General features: G+C 46.0%; 1 protein-coding gene and 1 long non-coding RNA gene across 2 annotated transcripts; one reads left to right on the top strand and one right to left on the bottom strand.

The window, feature by feature from the left end:
* Positions 1 to 1,003: 1,003 nt before the first annotated feature.
* POLR3H (RNA polymerase III subunit H) lies at positions 1,004 to 11,569 on the bottom strand. The gene is made up of 7 exons (XM_067559582.1): positions 11,455 to 11,569; positions 9,117 to 9,242; positions 7,319 to 7,415; positions 5,094 to 5,180; positions 4,259 to 4,322; positions 3,386 to 3,593; positions 1,004 to 2,714 (listed from the first exon to the last, which is right to left on the bottom strand). Exons 2-7 carry the CDS (start codon positions 9,225 to 9,227, stop codon positions 2,661 to 2,663), a joined length of 621 nt encoding a protein of 206 aa, XP_067415683.1. The 5' UTR covers positions 9,228 to 9,242; positions 11,455 to 11,569; the 3' UTR covers positions 1,004 to 2,660.
* Positions 11,570 to 11,741: 172 nt separating this feature from the next.
* LOC137160474 (uncharacterized) lies at positions 11,742 to 12,593 on the top strand. Its single transcript, XR_010921890.1, has 2 exons — positions 11,742 to 12,186; positions 12,483 to 12,593. It is a non-coding gene; the product is annotated as an uncharacterized lncRNA (long non-coding RNA).
* Positions 12,594 to 17,256: the final 4,663 nt, after the last annotated feature.

The raw sequence follows: 17,256 nt of genomic DNA on the forward strand, positions 1-17,256 counted from the left end.
ACTTGTGAATTTCTGTATTTCTTAAGAGCCCACTTCCAGCTGTGACTGGCCAAATACAATGGAGAATAAAGCAGTCAGCTTTAATCTGTCATCCATCTATATGATCTCCACGGTTGGTTATTGCACCTCAGTCTAGGAATAAATTCATCCACCTTGGAAAAAGGTGGTGCTGGTAGAAATCTTGCTGTTGAGCAATTCCAACTTTCATGAACACATCTGTGCACTAACCCCCCCTTTCCCCCTTGATCAAAGTTTGTCCTGATATTCAAAGGCCTCTTTGGAAGTGGCTTAAGAACCCCTCCACTTCCTACCCCAGCTACATTCCACCAGAACACTGCCATAAATGGGGGAGGCTTGGGAGAATGGGAGCTTTCATGGAACCAGTCTCATCCAGAGCTGAGAACAATGCCACTCACTCCCTCTCTCTCTCACACACACACACACACACACACACACACACACACACACACACCACAGTGGGTAGGTTCAAGGATTATTTGTATTTAAGTAGGTAGGTTTTCAGAAATGGTTTGTTTCAGCATCTCCTCTGAGAATGACGTTTCAGGTAGTCAGCATAGATCAAGCTGAACACTTTAGAAGCAGATCAAAGGTACAAGTCCAGTACCACCCAGAAGGCTTGTTTAGAATGTGGGCTGGGAATAGAAGGACCCCAACTGCAGCAAGGGTTAGAGAGAAGCAACTCCTCCCTCCATTCATTCCTACACTTAAAAAGGAACAGCAGTGGTAGGAGGAAGGAATCCAGGCTGGGGAGCTGGGAATTGCAAGATGCATCCTAGCAGCTGTAGTGCAGCCATTATGTCCACCAGCACCACTCCCCACTACTGAAAATTGGAGGACTCATTTCTCTTTGATATGGCACCAATGCAAGCTTTCATCTAGCCTCAGAGTGGTAGAATAGGTAAGAAACAGCACTGCCAGGGCTGTACCCTGCTAGTTGCTTATGCCCACATGGTGTGGATAGACACTACAGTACAATAACTAGTTAGTGTATGAGACTGATACCAGCAGTTTTTATTTGGCACACTGCAGCTGCTGCGAATCCATAGTTTTCACACAGCCAAAGATCCTTAAAATACAAAGGTGTGAGAAAAGCACTCTTCTCCATGAACCCTATTCCTACTACATGTTCAAAACAGCTTCTCCTGTACTCCAGGTGAGAAAGTTCTGTAAAATACCATATGTTTGCTTTTTGTCAACATGATTCTAACAGGACTGCTAATGGAAAACAATAGTAAGTCAATGGTGTGATATAGCATTTGGGAAACTTGGTGACTGCACAGGCTCAAAGGGCTGTGAGAAGCTGAAAAATTCCTTTTGATTAAACCTGTGAACCAGCAGTAGCCAATCTTAGATTTAAGGGGCTGTAATTACATTGAAGGGATAGTTCCAGTGAATTAATCTTTGCTTTCATGGTTTGAGCTGAGCAGAACCCCATTCAATAGAATTATAGCCCCCAAAATATGGCTGCTGCTTAATCATGCACAACACATCACAGTACTGGCTCTATGCCCAGCCCAGATTCCCACTAACTTTGTTCCCTGCTTTCCTTTCTTTGCTGTCAGCAAAAATTAATTAATTTTGCTTCCTGAGAGTTCTTTGCTGCTCCCTGTAAAGCAGAAGTCAAAGTGTCTGCACTGAGCTGCAGTAAGCAGCCAGAGTACAGGAGACTGTGTTCATCTTTTCCTGATACAGGAGGCTGGGTTGTGTATGACTAGTAATGTTTAGTCATCAAATACCAATACTTCCAATCCCTTGTGGAGGTAGATTGATACGGCCTTACTGAGCACTATGGCCTCTTCTCTAAAACTAAGTGATCATTTCAGCCAAGCCACCAGTAGAATTAAGCTTGTTCTGCATAAGTCCACAGCCCACCCACTGTATTAGAGCATCTCACTTAAGCACCATAGCAACTGGTTGCTTTCAGTGAACGATAAGGAATTAGAAACAGCAGCTAAATTGCTTCCTAGTAAGATTACACCATTCTATCTTTGTAGTAAGAGGCCAACTCCCCTGTACAGTGAAGTCAATCCTTTATGGGCTGGATTCCCCTCTGTGCCCCAGCTCTCACAGCCTTCCCCATCCTTTCAGCACCAACACTTATAACAGCTAAAAAGCCAGCTAATCCCTTTCCCATACTTTGCTGCTTCCTCTCACATTGAGACACCAGCACCTCTTTTTGTGCCAAGGAGATCTGAACATGTCCACTGTAGGCCTTTGCTTTCTCCTATTATCACATTCCTCAAGCCACAAGACTGGGTGTGGTAGGAAATTACCAGTTTCTTCTGGCTAGACACTGCCACTCCTCCTGCCACTATTAAAATAACTTAGATTGCTCTTTTTCAAGACAGCAGAGACTCTGGAATTTTAACCCAATTTTGCTCTGCTTTTCAGGATGTCAAAGCCCCAGATGAGTCTGTGGCTGCTGGGCTCATGTAACAGGGCAGCCCTTCTGTGTCTGTAGCTTTACATATCCCATTCTAATGGAGGTATTTGACAGTGGCCAGCTCGATGTGGTGGGAGCAAAGACAGGAACATGGAAGCCCTGCTTTCTCGTCCACTGCCTGGAGGGGAGTAGGCACCAGCTGGTTTCTGAAAGCATCCATCTTGCAGGGTCCATGCAGAACAAGCTCTGACTGCTGTTAACTGTTTGTCCACCACGAGAGGAGGCCGAGGCCTGGCTCACTGATGGATCCCTGTCCAGAGAGAAGGAAAGAACAAGATGAGAATTTAAGAAAGTTCAGAGGCAAGTAGATAGGAGTGAAAGTTTGATCCAACTTAGTGATCAACAGGGAGGTGTGGGCATCTGAGTTGTCTACTGGAGTCCTCCTTGTCTCAGTGGTCCAGCCTCCTCTAGACCTGGTCAATACTATTGCTGATGTTGGCCAGAGGATCATCAGAAGGCGAGGTACCCACTAGCCCTAACACTACATACCTCACTCCTTCACTGAGGTGCTGTTTGAGGAAGCACCAGCACTAATTTAGAGTCTTGCCTTTGTGCTGTGCACAGGCCTTTAGATCACAAGTTCTTTGGGGGAAGAGATTGTTTGGCACAAGCTTATTGTGCAGCACTAGGTGCACTTCTATTCCATGTGCACCAGGCAACCTCACTTGCTGCTCTCAGCCCCCTCCTCAGAAATCCCTTCTTCAGATCAGCCTTCCAGGTCTGAGCTCCACCTCAACTTTTATTACTGACAGGACGTCAGATACATAATTAATAAAGCTGATCTCAGTAACCTGTTTCATCCCCAACCTTTGTCATCCTTCACTGTTATGTCTAATTTAGACAATAAGTTATGTGGGGAAGGGGCACTGTCTCTTTAAAATGCCATGCACATCCATGGCACTGTACAAATTATACAGTTACCACCAGAGTGTAGGGTGCCGCCTTCTTCTGCACATCCTCCGTGGCACCAGAAGTGGAGGCCTCTGTGGAGCTTGGACCTGTAGGGGATGTGTCAACAAAGCTCTCATCCACTACCCGGAAGCGGATCTCCTCCCCTGTGTCCATGTACAGGTCATGAGCCCCTTCTTCTGTCTCGTACTCCCACACCCAGACCTGCTCTGCTTCATCACTGGCCAGTGCAAGAGTCAAGGCAGTAAAACTGATCATGAGAATCCAGTGGTTTTCTCTTATCCAATAGACCATTCTCCTCCAGGAGCACTCAGAACAGGAGGCTTTAGGTTTCAATCCCAGGATTCACCCTCTTCATTCGTTTCTCAAACTGCATCACACTTCTCCAAGCAGCTCTAGGACCTAGGCCCTTTCACCTTAGCTTTATAACAGGAAAAAAAAGACGAGCAGTGCTCATGCTTCAAGGCATAAGCTGCTCACCTGGAATGGAGTCAAAAAAAGAATTCTCCCACCATGTACCCAACTGGCCAAGTGCATTATGTAGGGCAGGGGAATTGGCCACTGATGGAGACAAGTTACAAGACTGGAGAAAACCTAGGGCTGTAGAAAAAAATCCAGCTGTTCAGGTGAATTTACCATTCATTTCTAACAGGTGGCAGATCAGTCCTATAAGACCCACTCAGCAAGACCCCAAAAGAGTTAGCTATCTAACTCTGATAGCTAACTCCCTGTGATCCATCAACCAGGCATACTCCAGCTGCTGCCACTGAGCCTCTTTATAGTACAGTATGGGACATGCAAGGTTTTAAGGTGACAGTTAAGAACTGTAGCCACTTCCCTCCTTGATTTTAAAAAACGTCAGTATGACAGATGGTTAAAGGATACAACTTAGCTGGTTGCTGCAGGGATTCTGGAGGGATGACAATATCATCGAAGAACCCAAGAGAAACTGCAAAGCAAAGAATCAAGTTAGGAAGAAAATGATCTTGCCATCAGTGATGGAGTACATTAAGGTGGTACAATGTCAACTTGACAATCTTTTTAGTGTGAAGTATACATATCAGTTACTGCACCTGCCTAAGTCCCCCTGGCAGATCTATAGCTTTACATTCTCAATCTTCTGGTTTTTTAGGTGTCTCTCTCCTTAGTTGCTGTGAGACAGTCTCAAAACAAGAAAGGAAAGTGACATCCTGACCATAAACTAAGTACTATCAAATCCACAAAGTAAACAAATAATTTTTTCACTAACTTCAGATACAGAGAGCAATCACAGACACTGCATGTAACCAGAGGAGACAAGAGAATTCGGATCTCAGAAGCCCTGCTAACTGAATTCCAGACAAGTCAAACCTCTGCCCCCATCTGCCAGTGAGCTTCTCCACCTGTACAATCCAGTGGATCCATGCTCTTCTAGGATGTACATATTCAGGACTGAATAAAGGAGGCATGTAGGTCTGGGCAAAACCCTCAGGCTAGAGGGCCCATAGGCTGCCCCCAGTCTGAAACCTGTAATTTAATTAAAATTGTTCCCACGCTCATTTCATTCTGGTGCCCTGTCAGATGACAATGACTTTTAGTTACTGTTGACCCAAGCCAAGTTGAAAACGATTATTTGGGGTTGTGCATCTCTGTATCTCAAACCAATCTCACATCTTAAGATGCTGGATTCAGCATAGTGCCTACAGCTATGGTCTCCCTAGAATTAGAGGTTGCAATTTACCATGGACTCCATCCTGACTGCAGCCTTTAATCTCCCCGATCAGAATCTCATCCAGAAAGGGATGGAATACCACATACCGGAAATGCACTGGAAAGAAACAAAGATGCCATGTTTGCCACATACTTAATTTCCTCTGGGTGAAAGCCATTTTAAAAAATATCCTTGTACCCCAAATCTTGTATCTAATGTTTCTTTAGCACCTTTTATCCCTATGCTAACTATATCAGGAGCACAATCAACCTCCCATAGTACTTTTAAGTGCTTAGGAATCAAGGGGTGTGCATAGAACTGGTCAAAGTAATTGCATGACCTTGTTACTGTTACACTCTCCTGCCTATTGTTTGCCTTGCTTGCTTGTTATTTTTTTGTATTGGACTGTAAGCTTCTCAGAACAGACACTATTTATTTCTGCCTAGTACAATGGGGCCCTGCTCCTTCTTAAGCAATACTATAGTACAAATAAATACCACCTCGTTCTTACCTAGCCCGTCTCAGTAGAGCTCAGAGCACTTCACAAGAATCAGTGTCATCCCCATTTTACTGAAACTGGGATTTACTAGGAAACTGAGGCACAGAGTGGCAGTGACTTGCCCATGCAGGACAGTGACAGAGCTGGGAGAAGAACACAGGTCTCCTGAGTTCCAGTCCAGTGCCCTAACCATTAAGCCACACTGCCTAACTAATGCACTTTGCCACTGAAAAGCAGCTGCCACTGAGGTGGAATACAATAGTTGTGTGACAATGCAGAGCAACGCTACATAGCAGAGATGTCAGTGAGGCTCAATTTTAGACAAATTTCCATTTTGACTTCAGAAGTAAACTTCAAAAATATTATCTTTAACGCTGCCTGTTATTTACTTATTTTTATGAAAGGAGATTCTCCAGCCCAGGAAGGGACTGTAGAAGTTGCTCCAAAGTACAGCTGCAACCAACAGAATAAAAAAGAATAAAAGTTATCACAATAAAAAGCTAGAGCAAGGAATGGTGAAAGGGATATAATATACAAGCAAAGTGGCCAGGGTGGGGATAGGCCAACCACGTTTCTCTTATTATCTGCTCAGATGGATTCTCTTTCTGCTTCTTAGCTTACCCCCACAATAAAGCTTCTGGAATCCAAAACCCTGGCTGATCATTCTGATGATGGGCAAAGCAGAACATAACTCAGCTTTGCTCTTCTGCAGGGCTGATACTTACCAAACCAAATCTTTCCTCAGTGTAAGTTAAACAAATAAGACAGGGGTGAGGGGAACAGAGGTGGACACATCTGGAGAGGCCAATTTTAGGCAGTGCCACTTTTCTCACCACAAATACTTTGGCCTCTTGCTCTTTGCTACAGGTTAGGTAGCCACCTGGCTACTGGGAGGCGCTGGGTGTCAGAAGGGCAATGTGGTTGCTTTCTGTTATAGATGGAATTTACCTTAAGGGGTGGCTGAGATGCAGGCAGTAGGATGGTGGTGGATAATGGTGCTCACAAGCATAATAAATTCTACAGTTTAACACATGCCTGAGAGATGTATCCAATTTCTACTGAAGGCTACCCAATACTCAGGGACAGATATTGAAATAGTTCTCTCTGTCCAGGGGAGGGGTGGGGGTAAAGCCCACTCAAGTGGTTATTCTGGAACTCAGGTGAATTGACAACTAGTCACAGGCAAACACACTTTTGTTTATACAGAATCGAGGTTGCAGGTGCTCAACAGTCTCCTGTGCACCTCTAGCCGTTCCAGCATGAGAGTTTAAGTTCTCAAAAGGCAAATGTTGCAGAACAAGGAATTGTGGGAACTAAGGTCCCCTGGCACGAATGTTAGCACTACAAGGAAAAACCCTCAAACATCAGAAAACCAGGAAATGCAGTTAAGGCGATATTTCCCACACCACATAACCTTCACTCCACCCCCTTGGAGTCCCTCAGGCAGAGTATGGGGTTGGATGCCTCCCTCCATATTTTTGTCTAACTAGCAGCAAATAATTCCCACAGCAATGGTGCTGCTCAGAGAACAGGGAAGGTCTGTTGGAGTGTATGAACAGTGTCAATTTAAAGTTGCATCGAGCACACAGAAATCAACAGTTTTTGACAGGGACAGCTGAAGTCCTATGATGTTCCTTCTGGGATCTCTACCTGGGCAGAGTGAGGCTTGAACCATTCCTGCAGCCTTCCTAGTATAACAACTAGAGACCTGGAAGAACCCTGAGAACCACACAGCTAAGGAAAAGCTGCAGCAGACCTTTAGTGTGCGATGCACCATCCCCAGGAAAGATGTATGAGTCTTCCAACTTTGTGATGTCATACAGACAGATGCAGAGGCCAACATTGTACACAACCTGTTCAGAGAAAAGCCAATGAGCAATAAACCCCTGGAACCTGAAGTGTTAAATCCCCTCAAATCTATGCCCCACATTACTATCACACAAGTTTTTAAGCAGGAAGCTCATGCACATGGCCAGCTAGATGAGCTGGCACAGGAGGAACTGGATAAGAGATCCACACGCATCAGATGGACAAGAGCACTGTAGAGGTGCAGGCCTCAGTCCTTGTCAGGAAAAGACAATGCACACTCATCACCACCTTTTAATGACCCCCTCTCTGGCTTTCTCAGAGGTATGGGAAGGCATGTGTTGACCCTGTCCCAGAAACAGCACTACTGCAACCTGAGGCCTTTTAGGCGGTTGCCAAAGATGAGAAAATGGGAGAAGTGAGTCCCATGAGCTTACATACACATGACCCAACTGGAAAAGAATACAGCATTTCCAGACCTAGCTTTTTCAAAGGCCAGAAACTCCCCTTGCTGAGTAGGCATGCCCTGGAATCACTTTCTGTAAGAGACATGCTTCATTCAGAAGTCATGAAGATTGTTAACGTAGGAAAAGAGAGCCTTTTCCTCCCACATCAGGGTGCACCTGTCATTAACTCTAGGCCCATCAGCTGATACTTAGGTCAGAGGGAACTTGGCTAGATCATTAATAGGTATTTTCAGAATACTGAAAATATTAAAGATGTCTACATGCCCTATGGGCTTAGGCCTGCCTCACAATCCAAATTACAAATAAAAGAGACCTCACAGGTCACAACTTGCCCATTCATCCCCATCAGTGGAAGATGATTCCCTATAGGATATTAAGTGTCCCCGACAATGGGGCTTCTGCCATTCCTTTAGAATTTTGCTCCTCAGCCTATCAGAAATATTTTCTAATATTCAGTTCTGTTTAGTTTTACCCCATTACTCCTCTTTATTCCCCAACCTCCAAAAAACTCTGAACATTCCCTCTCTTTCTTGTTCAAACACTTGTAAGACATCATCCCATCTCCTCAAGTCACTGATGGCTAAGTGCGACATGTTTTAATAATCTTTCCAGATAAGTCACTCTTCCTAGCTTGTTGCTCTTCTCTGAGCTTCCTTCGGATCATCAATTACCTGTGTAGAAGTGAATGCTGCATTCTAATCAGTCCCAGCAGTTATATACAGGGGCCATACTTCTCTGGTCTGTGATATGATGCCTTCTTATATGCTGTACCAAATCTCATCAGCTTTTTTGCTGCCAGATCACATTTCAAGTGCTTAGTGCACAGCAGTTAGATACTATCACCTCAAGGTCTCTATCAACATTACTGCTTTCCAGATAATTTCTCCCTCCAAGATGTGTAAATGAGCATTTTTCTAGGCTGAGCATCCTATTGCTATTTCCTTCTCCTGCCAACTACTCTAAGTTCCCTTCATTAGTTCTCTGCCACATCTGCCACCCTTCTCAGTTCAGTATGCCCTCGGAATATTATTACTGTGCTTTTACCGCCCCCCCCCCCTTGTTCTACATAATTTGAGATCACATTAAATATGACCAGAGCCATCACCTCCTCCAATTCAATATCGTTGATCATCACCCTTTGTATATAGTCCTTTTGGTAGTTTTCAATCTCTGTAATGGTCCTCATATCCAGACCATTCTGAATTTAATTTTTTGCTGCTTACACAGTCACCCATAGCTGCACAGAAGTCTGGTTCACATGTACAGTGCTCTAAGCTTTACCTTATTAGCTAACTTCTTATTTAGCTCTTCGGCAATGGAGTCATTGAGTTTCATTTCAAACTGCCAGGGAGGAATCCGTACCGTATCTGTCATCTCCACTAGAACAAACATGGTGGCTAGGTGTCTCTGGAGAAAGAGAGGAGAGAGCCAGTAAGGCCTGATCTACACTACAAAGTTTTGCTAGCATAGCTATGTTGGCTAGGAGTGTGGAGGGAAAATAAAAATCACACATCTAGCCAATATAGCTATGCTGGCAAATCCCCGGTATAAATGCAACTATGCTGACAGAAGCAGGCTTCTGTTGGCATAGGTAATGTTGCTTGGGGAGGTGGTGTAGCTATGCCAGCAGAACCCTTCTGCCATCTTAAGTGTGTGTCTGTACCTTAGGGACTCTGCTGACATAGCTATGTTGGCCAAGGCTCTGTACTGTAAATAAGCTCTAAAAGCAGAAAGACCCGTTCAGATCAGGGATGGGCCTAGAATCCCTTAACAGCTCGTAACGGTGAGGTGTCTGGGAAATCATTCAGTCCCTGCATTGCAAACACTCCATCCTCATGGAATGTCTATAAAATCTGGCAGGTTCAATAAAAAATTCAAGTGATTCAGCTATGCAGCAGAATGATCCTTTAGATTCCCTTTGCTACAGGTCTCACCCAGTGAACTCCAAATGGTAACTTTCTATTTTTCTATTCAAGTCTCTGGCTCAATATTTTATAATTGTGAGCTTTGGGACAAGGATAATCTCTTCTTTGAACACATCTAGTGCCTAGCAATGAGGCATCTAAGCTCTACCCTAATACAAATAATATGACAGCTGAGAAAGGGATCATCATCATTGATGAGGACATATCCACAAGCCCAACTGTTAGTGAGGATTTGTGCCCCCTGCTGGCTTTAAAAGGAAGGGCTCTCGAAAGAGCATCACTGGTAGGGAACTTCTTTGGGTCTGCTCATTCAGTAGATTCCACACCACTCCACTACGTGCCGTGCCCAAAGAACAGGTTAGGCCATTGTCAGAGGGAAATCAAAGATGCCACCTGGCCATTGTCACATAACAATGATCCTTAATTGTGGGCTGGAGGAAGAAATGGCATTACTTCATGCAAACTCAGGAGCAAACCTTTGAACCTAATCTCCTCCCTCCACCCCCATATAGGGGCAGACAAAGGAAAATCATTTGCTTTTTTATAAAAGGAGTTGTAATGTGCCCATCACCTTAATAGCTATTACCAAATCCTTAAACTAGCTACAGTAATAAACACAAATTGATCTTTAATTACAAAACACCAGATGCTCATGTGCCCCAATGTTAGGTAGTTAACAGTTCTGGGCTCTTTTCCACATCTGCTGAAATGCCAGTCATTTATAATACTCAGAGGCTAGTGCCAACCAACCTCCTTCCCTCCTCCCCTCCTCTCACACAGAGACACAGTCCCTCCTAGCGCCTACCCCAATGAAAGCTAAAATGCAGCTCCAAGCACTGGGGAGAGGTGGGCTAATCTCGTAAAATTTAATTACTGTTAAGCAGCTAGGGTGAGATTCTCTCTCCTGCTGCCGTCTGAGGGCCCCTAAAAGTTTTCCTCCAACGTCTGACGTGCCAGGAGGGCATGTGTGGATTGAAGGTTCCCCCCCTGCCCCCAGCTAATTCGAAAGGACCACACGGGAAAGGGACTGGGCCCAGCCCGGAAGGGGCTAGGTAAAGCCGTTGGGATGAGTTGCTCCTTGGGGATCCCAACGCCGGGAGGAGGGAAGGAAGGAAGGAAGCCGGGGACAAAGCGGGTCAGTCGGCGCAGGGACACACACGGACCGGCCGAGCGGAGGGTGGTTTCAGACACAAAGCAGGAAACGCCTCAGAGCTGCAGCTCAGTTACGGGGCAGCGGGGGCCGGAGAGTCTCAGGAGAGGCCCAGCCGCCGGGGGAACCGGCTGCCTCCGGAGAGCAGAGCGAGCCCAGCTCGAGCCAAGGCCCAGCGCTGTCCCGAGGCCTCCCCACGCAGCTACCAGGAGCCGAGCGCCCCGCACGCGGGCCGGTCACTGCGCGCCGCTCCCGGCCGAGGCTGCCCGGCCAGGCGCCAACGCTCCCCCCGCGCTGAGCCGCACGCGCAGGTCCCTGGCACGAGCCTCAGCCTCGCCAGCCAAACGGGCTGCGCTCACTCCCCTCCCACGCGGGACAGCGAGGCCGAGCCGTCCAGTGAGCGAACCATACAGAGGGGCTGGACGGACTCCATGATGGGATACACCTGCAGCGCCCCGAGGACCAGCCGCCTGGTTCCTCCCCAGCTAGCTGCGAGATACGATACGATACGTTCCGCTCCGCGGCTCCCGCTGCCTGCACCCACCTGTCCCGGGTGCAAAGCACGCGCGTGGCGGCAGCAGAGACAGACGCTCTGACTACTGCTGCAGCACCGCGGCGACCTCACCGCACTACACTGCTGTGTTCCATCTAGGGGCCACCGGCCCGCGTGGAACGAATGAGTCTTGCAGTTGATGACTACTTCCGGGGGATCGGTGTAGGCCAATCGTCTTTCAGAGGCGGGCCAATATGATTGATTGACATGTGTAGAGCCTGTATCATGTGACCAGGGGCTTGAATCTTGCTCGGCTGACGACGTTGGCCCCCCCCAGCGCGCGCTGGCCAGTTAGGGCGGGGTAGCCTGTATGAGGCGGCGGAAGGAGGCCAGGCGCCGCCATTTTGTTTCTTGGCCTAGCTCCGCCCATTGCAGTGACACTCCCGATCCCCCCCTGGCGCGGCCCCTCCTTAGCCCAGGCCGTCTTACCCCGCGTGGCGCGGCCCGTTGCCCTCGGGGGCCCCAGAGCTGGGTTAGGGAGGGAGGGAGGGGGTGGCCCGCCCAGCGCTGAGCCCCACGCACTCTGGCCTCGCAGGATGTGGTGGGACAGAGCCCTGGGGAGCCACTGACCCAGCTGTGAGGAGGCACCTTGGTGCCTTCCTGGGGACACCCTACGCAATCACTAGAGCACTGTGGCCAATTGAGGTGTCCCTCTAGCTCAGCAACCCACCTCCTGCTTTAGCGGGTCAGGTGGTCGTTGGTCCAGCTCTTCAGCTACCTAGGGTGAGCAGGTGTCCTGATTGTATTGGTGCACGCCCAGTATTCAGGGTTTTGTCTTATATGGGTACCTATCACCCCCCCTCCCCCACCACCACCACACACACACACCCCATCCCGATTTTTCACACTTGCTGACTGGTCACCCTACAGCTACCCCAGCTCCTGCTGACACCCGATCACTGGATGGCCAGTGATGGTCATTTTGTCCACCTGCTTTATGCCTTGCCTGAGCAGACTATTGACCCATTTAGTCCAGTATCCTACTTCTCTTTATTATTATTATGTGTTTTTTATTACAGGAGCAACTGAAAGCACTAACTGGGATCAGGGTCCCATTGTGCTAGGTAGATGCAGTTCCTGTCCCAGGCCACTTACTGTCTAAGAAGAAGATACAAAGGATGGGAGGGAGAGCCATAATCAAATATATAGTTAACATAAACATTCTGTAATAACAAATAAATATCAGCTTTTGTAGCAACCTTGCATGGAACTTGGAGGAAAGAGTACAGGTTGCAGGAGGAAGCATCAGGAAATCAGTCTGGCTGGGTGCATGTGGATAGAACCCTATCTGCAGTTTTAGCATTTCTGTAAATAGTTTTCTTAATAAAGAGCCAATTTAGTTTTAGAAACTTGGAGTCCACTCCTATTACTATGCTGTGTGCAGTACATAGAAGAGCTTTGCCCATTGCCCATCAGCAGCTTGTTCCAATTGCTCTTGGTCCCCAGCTGTTTGTGCTACTCTGGTATTGAATTCTATGACAGATTCATGTAAAATGAAAGTTTTTACTGGACTTAATTTGAAAAATCATACAAGCAGTGCAGTGTACCTTGCATGATTTATTTTGCTATTAAATTCATTTTATTTTATTTATGCTGCCCCAACTTTTCAACTTGCCACAGTGTTTGATAATTATAATGCCTATTTGCATTGTAGTTTTCAGAGGAGAGCTGGGGGTTTGACAGTGCATGGGTGGAAATTTGGTACCCAAGAAGGTATGAAAGTCAATTTATGTTTTAACACCTAGGAGGCTGTTTGAAGCTTTTCATACCGAGGCCCTGACTACACTTACCTGTGAGATTCGGCGGCAGTCAACGGGAGTTACGCAAAGTACGTAAAAAACTTGCATAACTCCCATCGACTGCTCAGCTTCTCTTCTGTGCTCCGTCTGCACTGTGCTGCACCTGTTCCCGTCCATGCAGTGCTATGCTACTTTTGTAGCTGGTCTTAGTACGTCCATTTCTGGATCAACTGAGCGGGTCTGCACTGACCGCTCAGTCGATCCAGAGAAATCGATCTGACGGAGGCGAATTTGCTGCCATCAGTGTAGCCGTAGCCTGAGAAGAGGCTGCATCTTCTTTATTTTCCTTCTCCTTGTAGGTTGGGGCATGTGTGACCTGAATCTATGGAGGGGTTTCAATTCCTGATTCTTCCCCAGGAACACCTGACAACCACTAGCTTTCCCATTTCCCCCTACCCAATATCTGCAATTTCATCCAACCATGATTAATATTTACATTAGCTGGATTTTTCTGCTAAAATGAGCAGCTGGGAAATAATTAACAATGTTACCATTTCATCTATCATTGTTTGGCTTTGATGTTAACACTGCTATACAGACAACAGTTCACACCTCTCCCAGGGCTATTATTTCAGGCTGTTTGCATATTCCAGGGTAAAAGATTTATATTCCATTCATGTCTGAAAGATTTTGTTCACAACTACAACAGCTAGAAATTTAAGACCAGATTCTTAGCCAGTATAAAGTGGCATAGCTTGGAGCGGTGCCAATTAATACCAGCTGGAACTCTGCCTCTTAATTTAAAAAAAAATAATTAGTTTCTGCTGCACACTTCTTAAACTTGGATTCACAAGTGGATTCTGCAGCAAACTGAGTAATTGAAGAATTATGGAAAACCAGCAGCTCTGCTAAAGCCTGAAACTTGCCAAAGCAAAATGGAAAGAGAAGACTTGAGATGCTTTAAAAAAGCCTTAAGGAAAACTAAGCAACTCAGCAGCTGACAGTCAAAGTTACAGTCAATGCAATTGCTTTGATGCCAACACTAAGTTCTTCCCAGTAGTTTGCAGCAGGACTGTAAGGAGTGTTTCTGAATTATTAGGTACTTTACTGTCTTGGGGAGCACAGGTAGGAGTGGGGTTGGAAATGGTGTTTCTAGGCTTTATTAACATGTTTTTCTTTAATTGGGGTTTCCAGATCAATATTATGCTCTCTTAATAACAATCCCCTTCCATTGGAGTTGTTTTCTTCATAAATATTTGTGGTCTGAATGTTTTTGGTTCTTTAATGGGGGACTGATGAAGAATAGAAGCATGCTTAGCGGGGGAATATATTATTCAAGTTTTTACATACCAGCTGAGTAACTCAGTTCTTAACTGCAGCACCCTCTGCTATTCCACTCCTGAGCTCTCCACACAATTCTTGTTAACATACCTCAAGTCTCATATGGCATCCCTTGCTATTCCTGTCCTAGGCCCACACAGCTCTACAAATGTACCTTCCTGCTGCCCTACAGCACCTGCTATCCTAATCCTTGTCTAGTGCACCTTTATTGAGATCTGCAGCACCTCTTGCTATTCCAGTCCTGGCCTTACCATAGCTCTCTCAATGCACCACTGTTAGGACCTGTATCTGAGGTACAGTTGTTTTGCAGCAGTCTTTTAGTTATGCTCCATCACTCTTTTGTGCCAGGGTGTGGCTCCTTTCTCCATCTCCCCATGTTCTTGCCCACATCCTTCTCCCAGTGGTAGGAAATAAAGCATTTCTACGTCACAAGAGAAAATAGAGGTATTGGGGTGGCAGAGAGAGAAGATCACTCCGGTGAATTTTGTATAAGAAACAAGACAGTTGATTGGAGAAGGAGAGAGAAAGAGGAAGATGAGTTGGGGTTGGGGAAGGAAAGTGAGTTAAGAGCAAATCATGTCATTAGATCTGTCAAACCTTTCACCTCCAGATCACATTTGAACTAATCAGGCCCATGTTTGTAATAACCAAAAATTGTCAGTGTATGAAGTCTGCCAGTGTCCTGTTGGAAATGAGTTTATGGGTCTCAATTCAAAAGTGGCCATAGCACAAAAAACACTACAACTGGTACTAATTGACAAATTGGCATCCTCTGCCGAGAATGGAATGAGGCAGGGAGACTGATCTCTGTTCTCATCCATTATGATTTGCTCCTCCAATAAGAGGCTGAGATGTTCTGGAGGGAAATGATGTGTGGCAAATGTTTGCATTGCTATTGTCCATGCTTTATGGACAATGGAAGGGAAAGTCATGTCTGACCAACCTGATTGCTTTCTATGAAGAAGTGACTGGCTCTGTGGATGTGGGGAAGGCGGTGGACGTGATGTATCTTGACTTTAGCAAAGCTTTTGATACGGTCCCTCACAGTATTCTTATCAGCAAGTTAAAGAAGTATGAGTTGGATGAATGGATTATAAAATGGAAAGAGAACTGGCTAGAGCATAGGGCTCAACGAGTAGTGATCAATGGCTTCATGTCTAGCTGGCAGCCGGTCACAAGCGGAGTGTCCCAGGGGTCGGTGCTGGGGCCGGTTTTGTTCAACATCTTCATTAATGATCTAGAGGATGGGGTAGATTGCACCTTCAGCAAGTTTGCAGATGACACTAAGCTAGGGGGAGTGGTAGATACCCTGGAAGGTAGGGATAGGATACAGAAGGACCTAAACAAACTGGAGGATTGGGCCAGAAGAAATCTGATGAGGTTCAACAAGGACAAGTGCAGAGTCCTGCACTTTGGATGGAAGAATACCATACACAGCTACAGACTGGGGACCAATGAGCTAGGCAGCAGTTTTGCAGAAAAGGACCTGGGAGTAACAGTGGATAAGAAGCTGGATATGAGTCAGCAGTGTGCCCTGACTGCCAAGAAGACTAATAGCATATTGGGCTGCATTAGTAAGAGCATTGCCAGCAGATTAAGGGAAGTGATTATTCCCCTCTATTTGGCATTGGTGAGGCTGCATTTGGAGTATTGTGTCCAGTTTTGGGCCCCCCACTACAAAAAGGATGTGGACAAGTTAGAGAGAGTCCAGTGGAGGCCAACAAAAATGATTAGGGGGCTGGAGCACAAGACTTATGAGGAGAGGCTGAGGGAACTAGGCTTGTTTAGTCTGCAAAAGAGAAGAATGAGGGGGGATTTGATAGCAGCCTTTAACTACCTGAAAGGGGGTTCCAGGGAGGATGGAGCTAGGCTGTTCTCAGTGGTGGCAGATGACAGAACAAGGAGCAATGGTTTCAAGTTGCAGGGAGGGAGATCTAGGTTGGACATTAGGAAAAAGTTTTTCACTAGGAGGGTGGTGAAGCACTGGAATGGGTTACCTAGAATCTCCATCTTTAGAGGTTTTTAAGCTGTGGCTTGACAAAACCCTTGCTATGATTATTTAGCTGAGGTTAGTCCCGCTTTGAGCAGGGGGTTGGACTAGATGACCTCCTGAGCTCCCTTCCAACTCTGTGATTCTTTGATTCTTCTGTAGTGCACAGAGGCACTCACTGTCCCTAGCCATCAATGCAGCACCATTTATAAGCAGTATATTCCATTTTTTAAATGTAAAACAAAACTGTCCCTAGCCTTGCAAAGTATTTAGGGTGTCTTTACCCATATTCTGGAAGCACCTGAGACATGTATAGTATTTAGTTCCTTGGCTAAGCTATTGTTATGTTGGGGTTGGGTGAAATCTTGCTGAAGGTGGGGATGTATCAGCCAGCCTTTATTCAGGATAAATATAAGAAGCAGTTAAGCTCCTTTTGGAGTAAGATAGTTAGAACACTAGGAGCCATAGCCCAAAACACCAACCACATGCAAGGCCAGCCAGGAGCTGAACTATGTGAGCAGAAGGGTTTTGCTGGGGGCTTGTGTCAGTCTGTACCCTTGTGTTCATCCTTTTTACAAAACTATGTTAAATCTTGTACGAAGTGTGCCTTGTGAGGTATGATTTGAAAACTCATAATTTGCTGATCATTATTGTCCTGGTAAAATGTGTATGGCAACATTGTATATAAAGTACTAAGATTCTAATCTATGACATTGCTGAGGC

Source organism: Emydura macquarii, unplaced genomic scaffold (assembly GCF_026122565.2).
Source record: "Emydura macquarii macquarii isolate MOO-44397 ecotype Brisbane River unplaced genomic scaffold, CSIRO-AGI_Emac_v2 contig_2205, whole genome shotgun sequence".
Taxonomy (NCBI): Eukaryota; Metazoa; Chordata; order Testudines; family Chelidae; genus Emydura; species Emydura macquarii.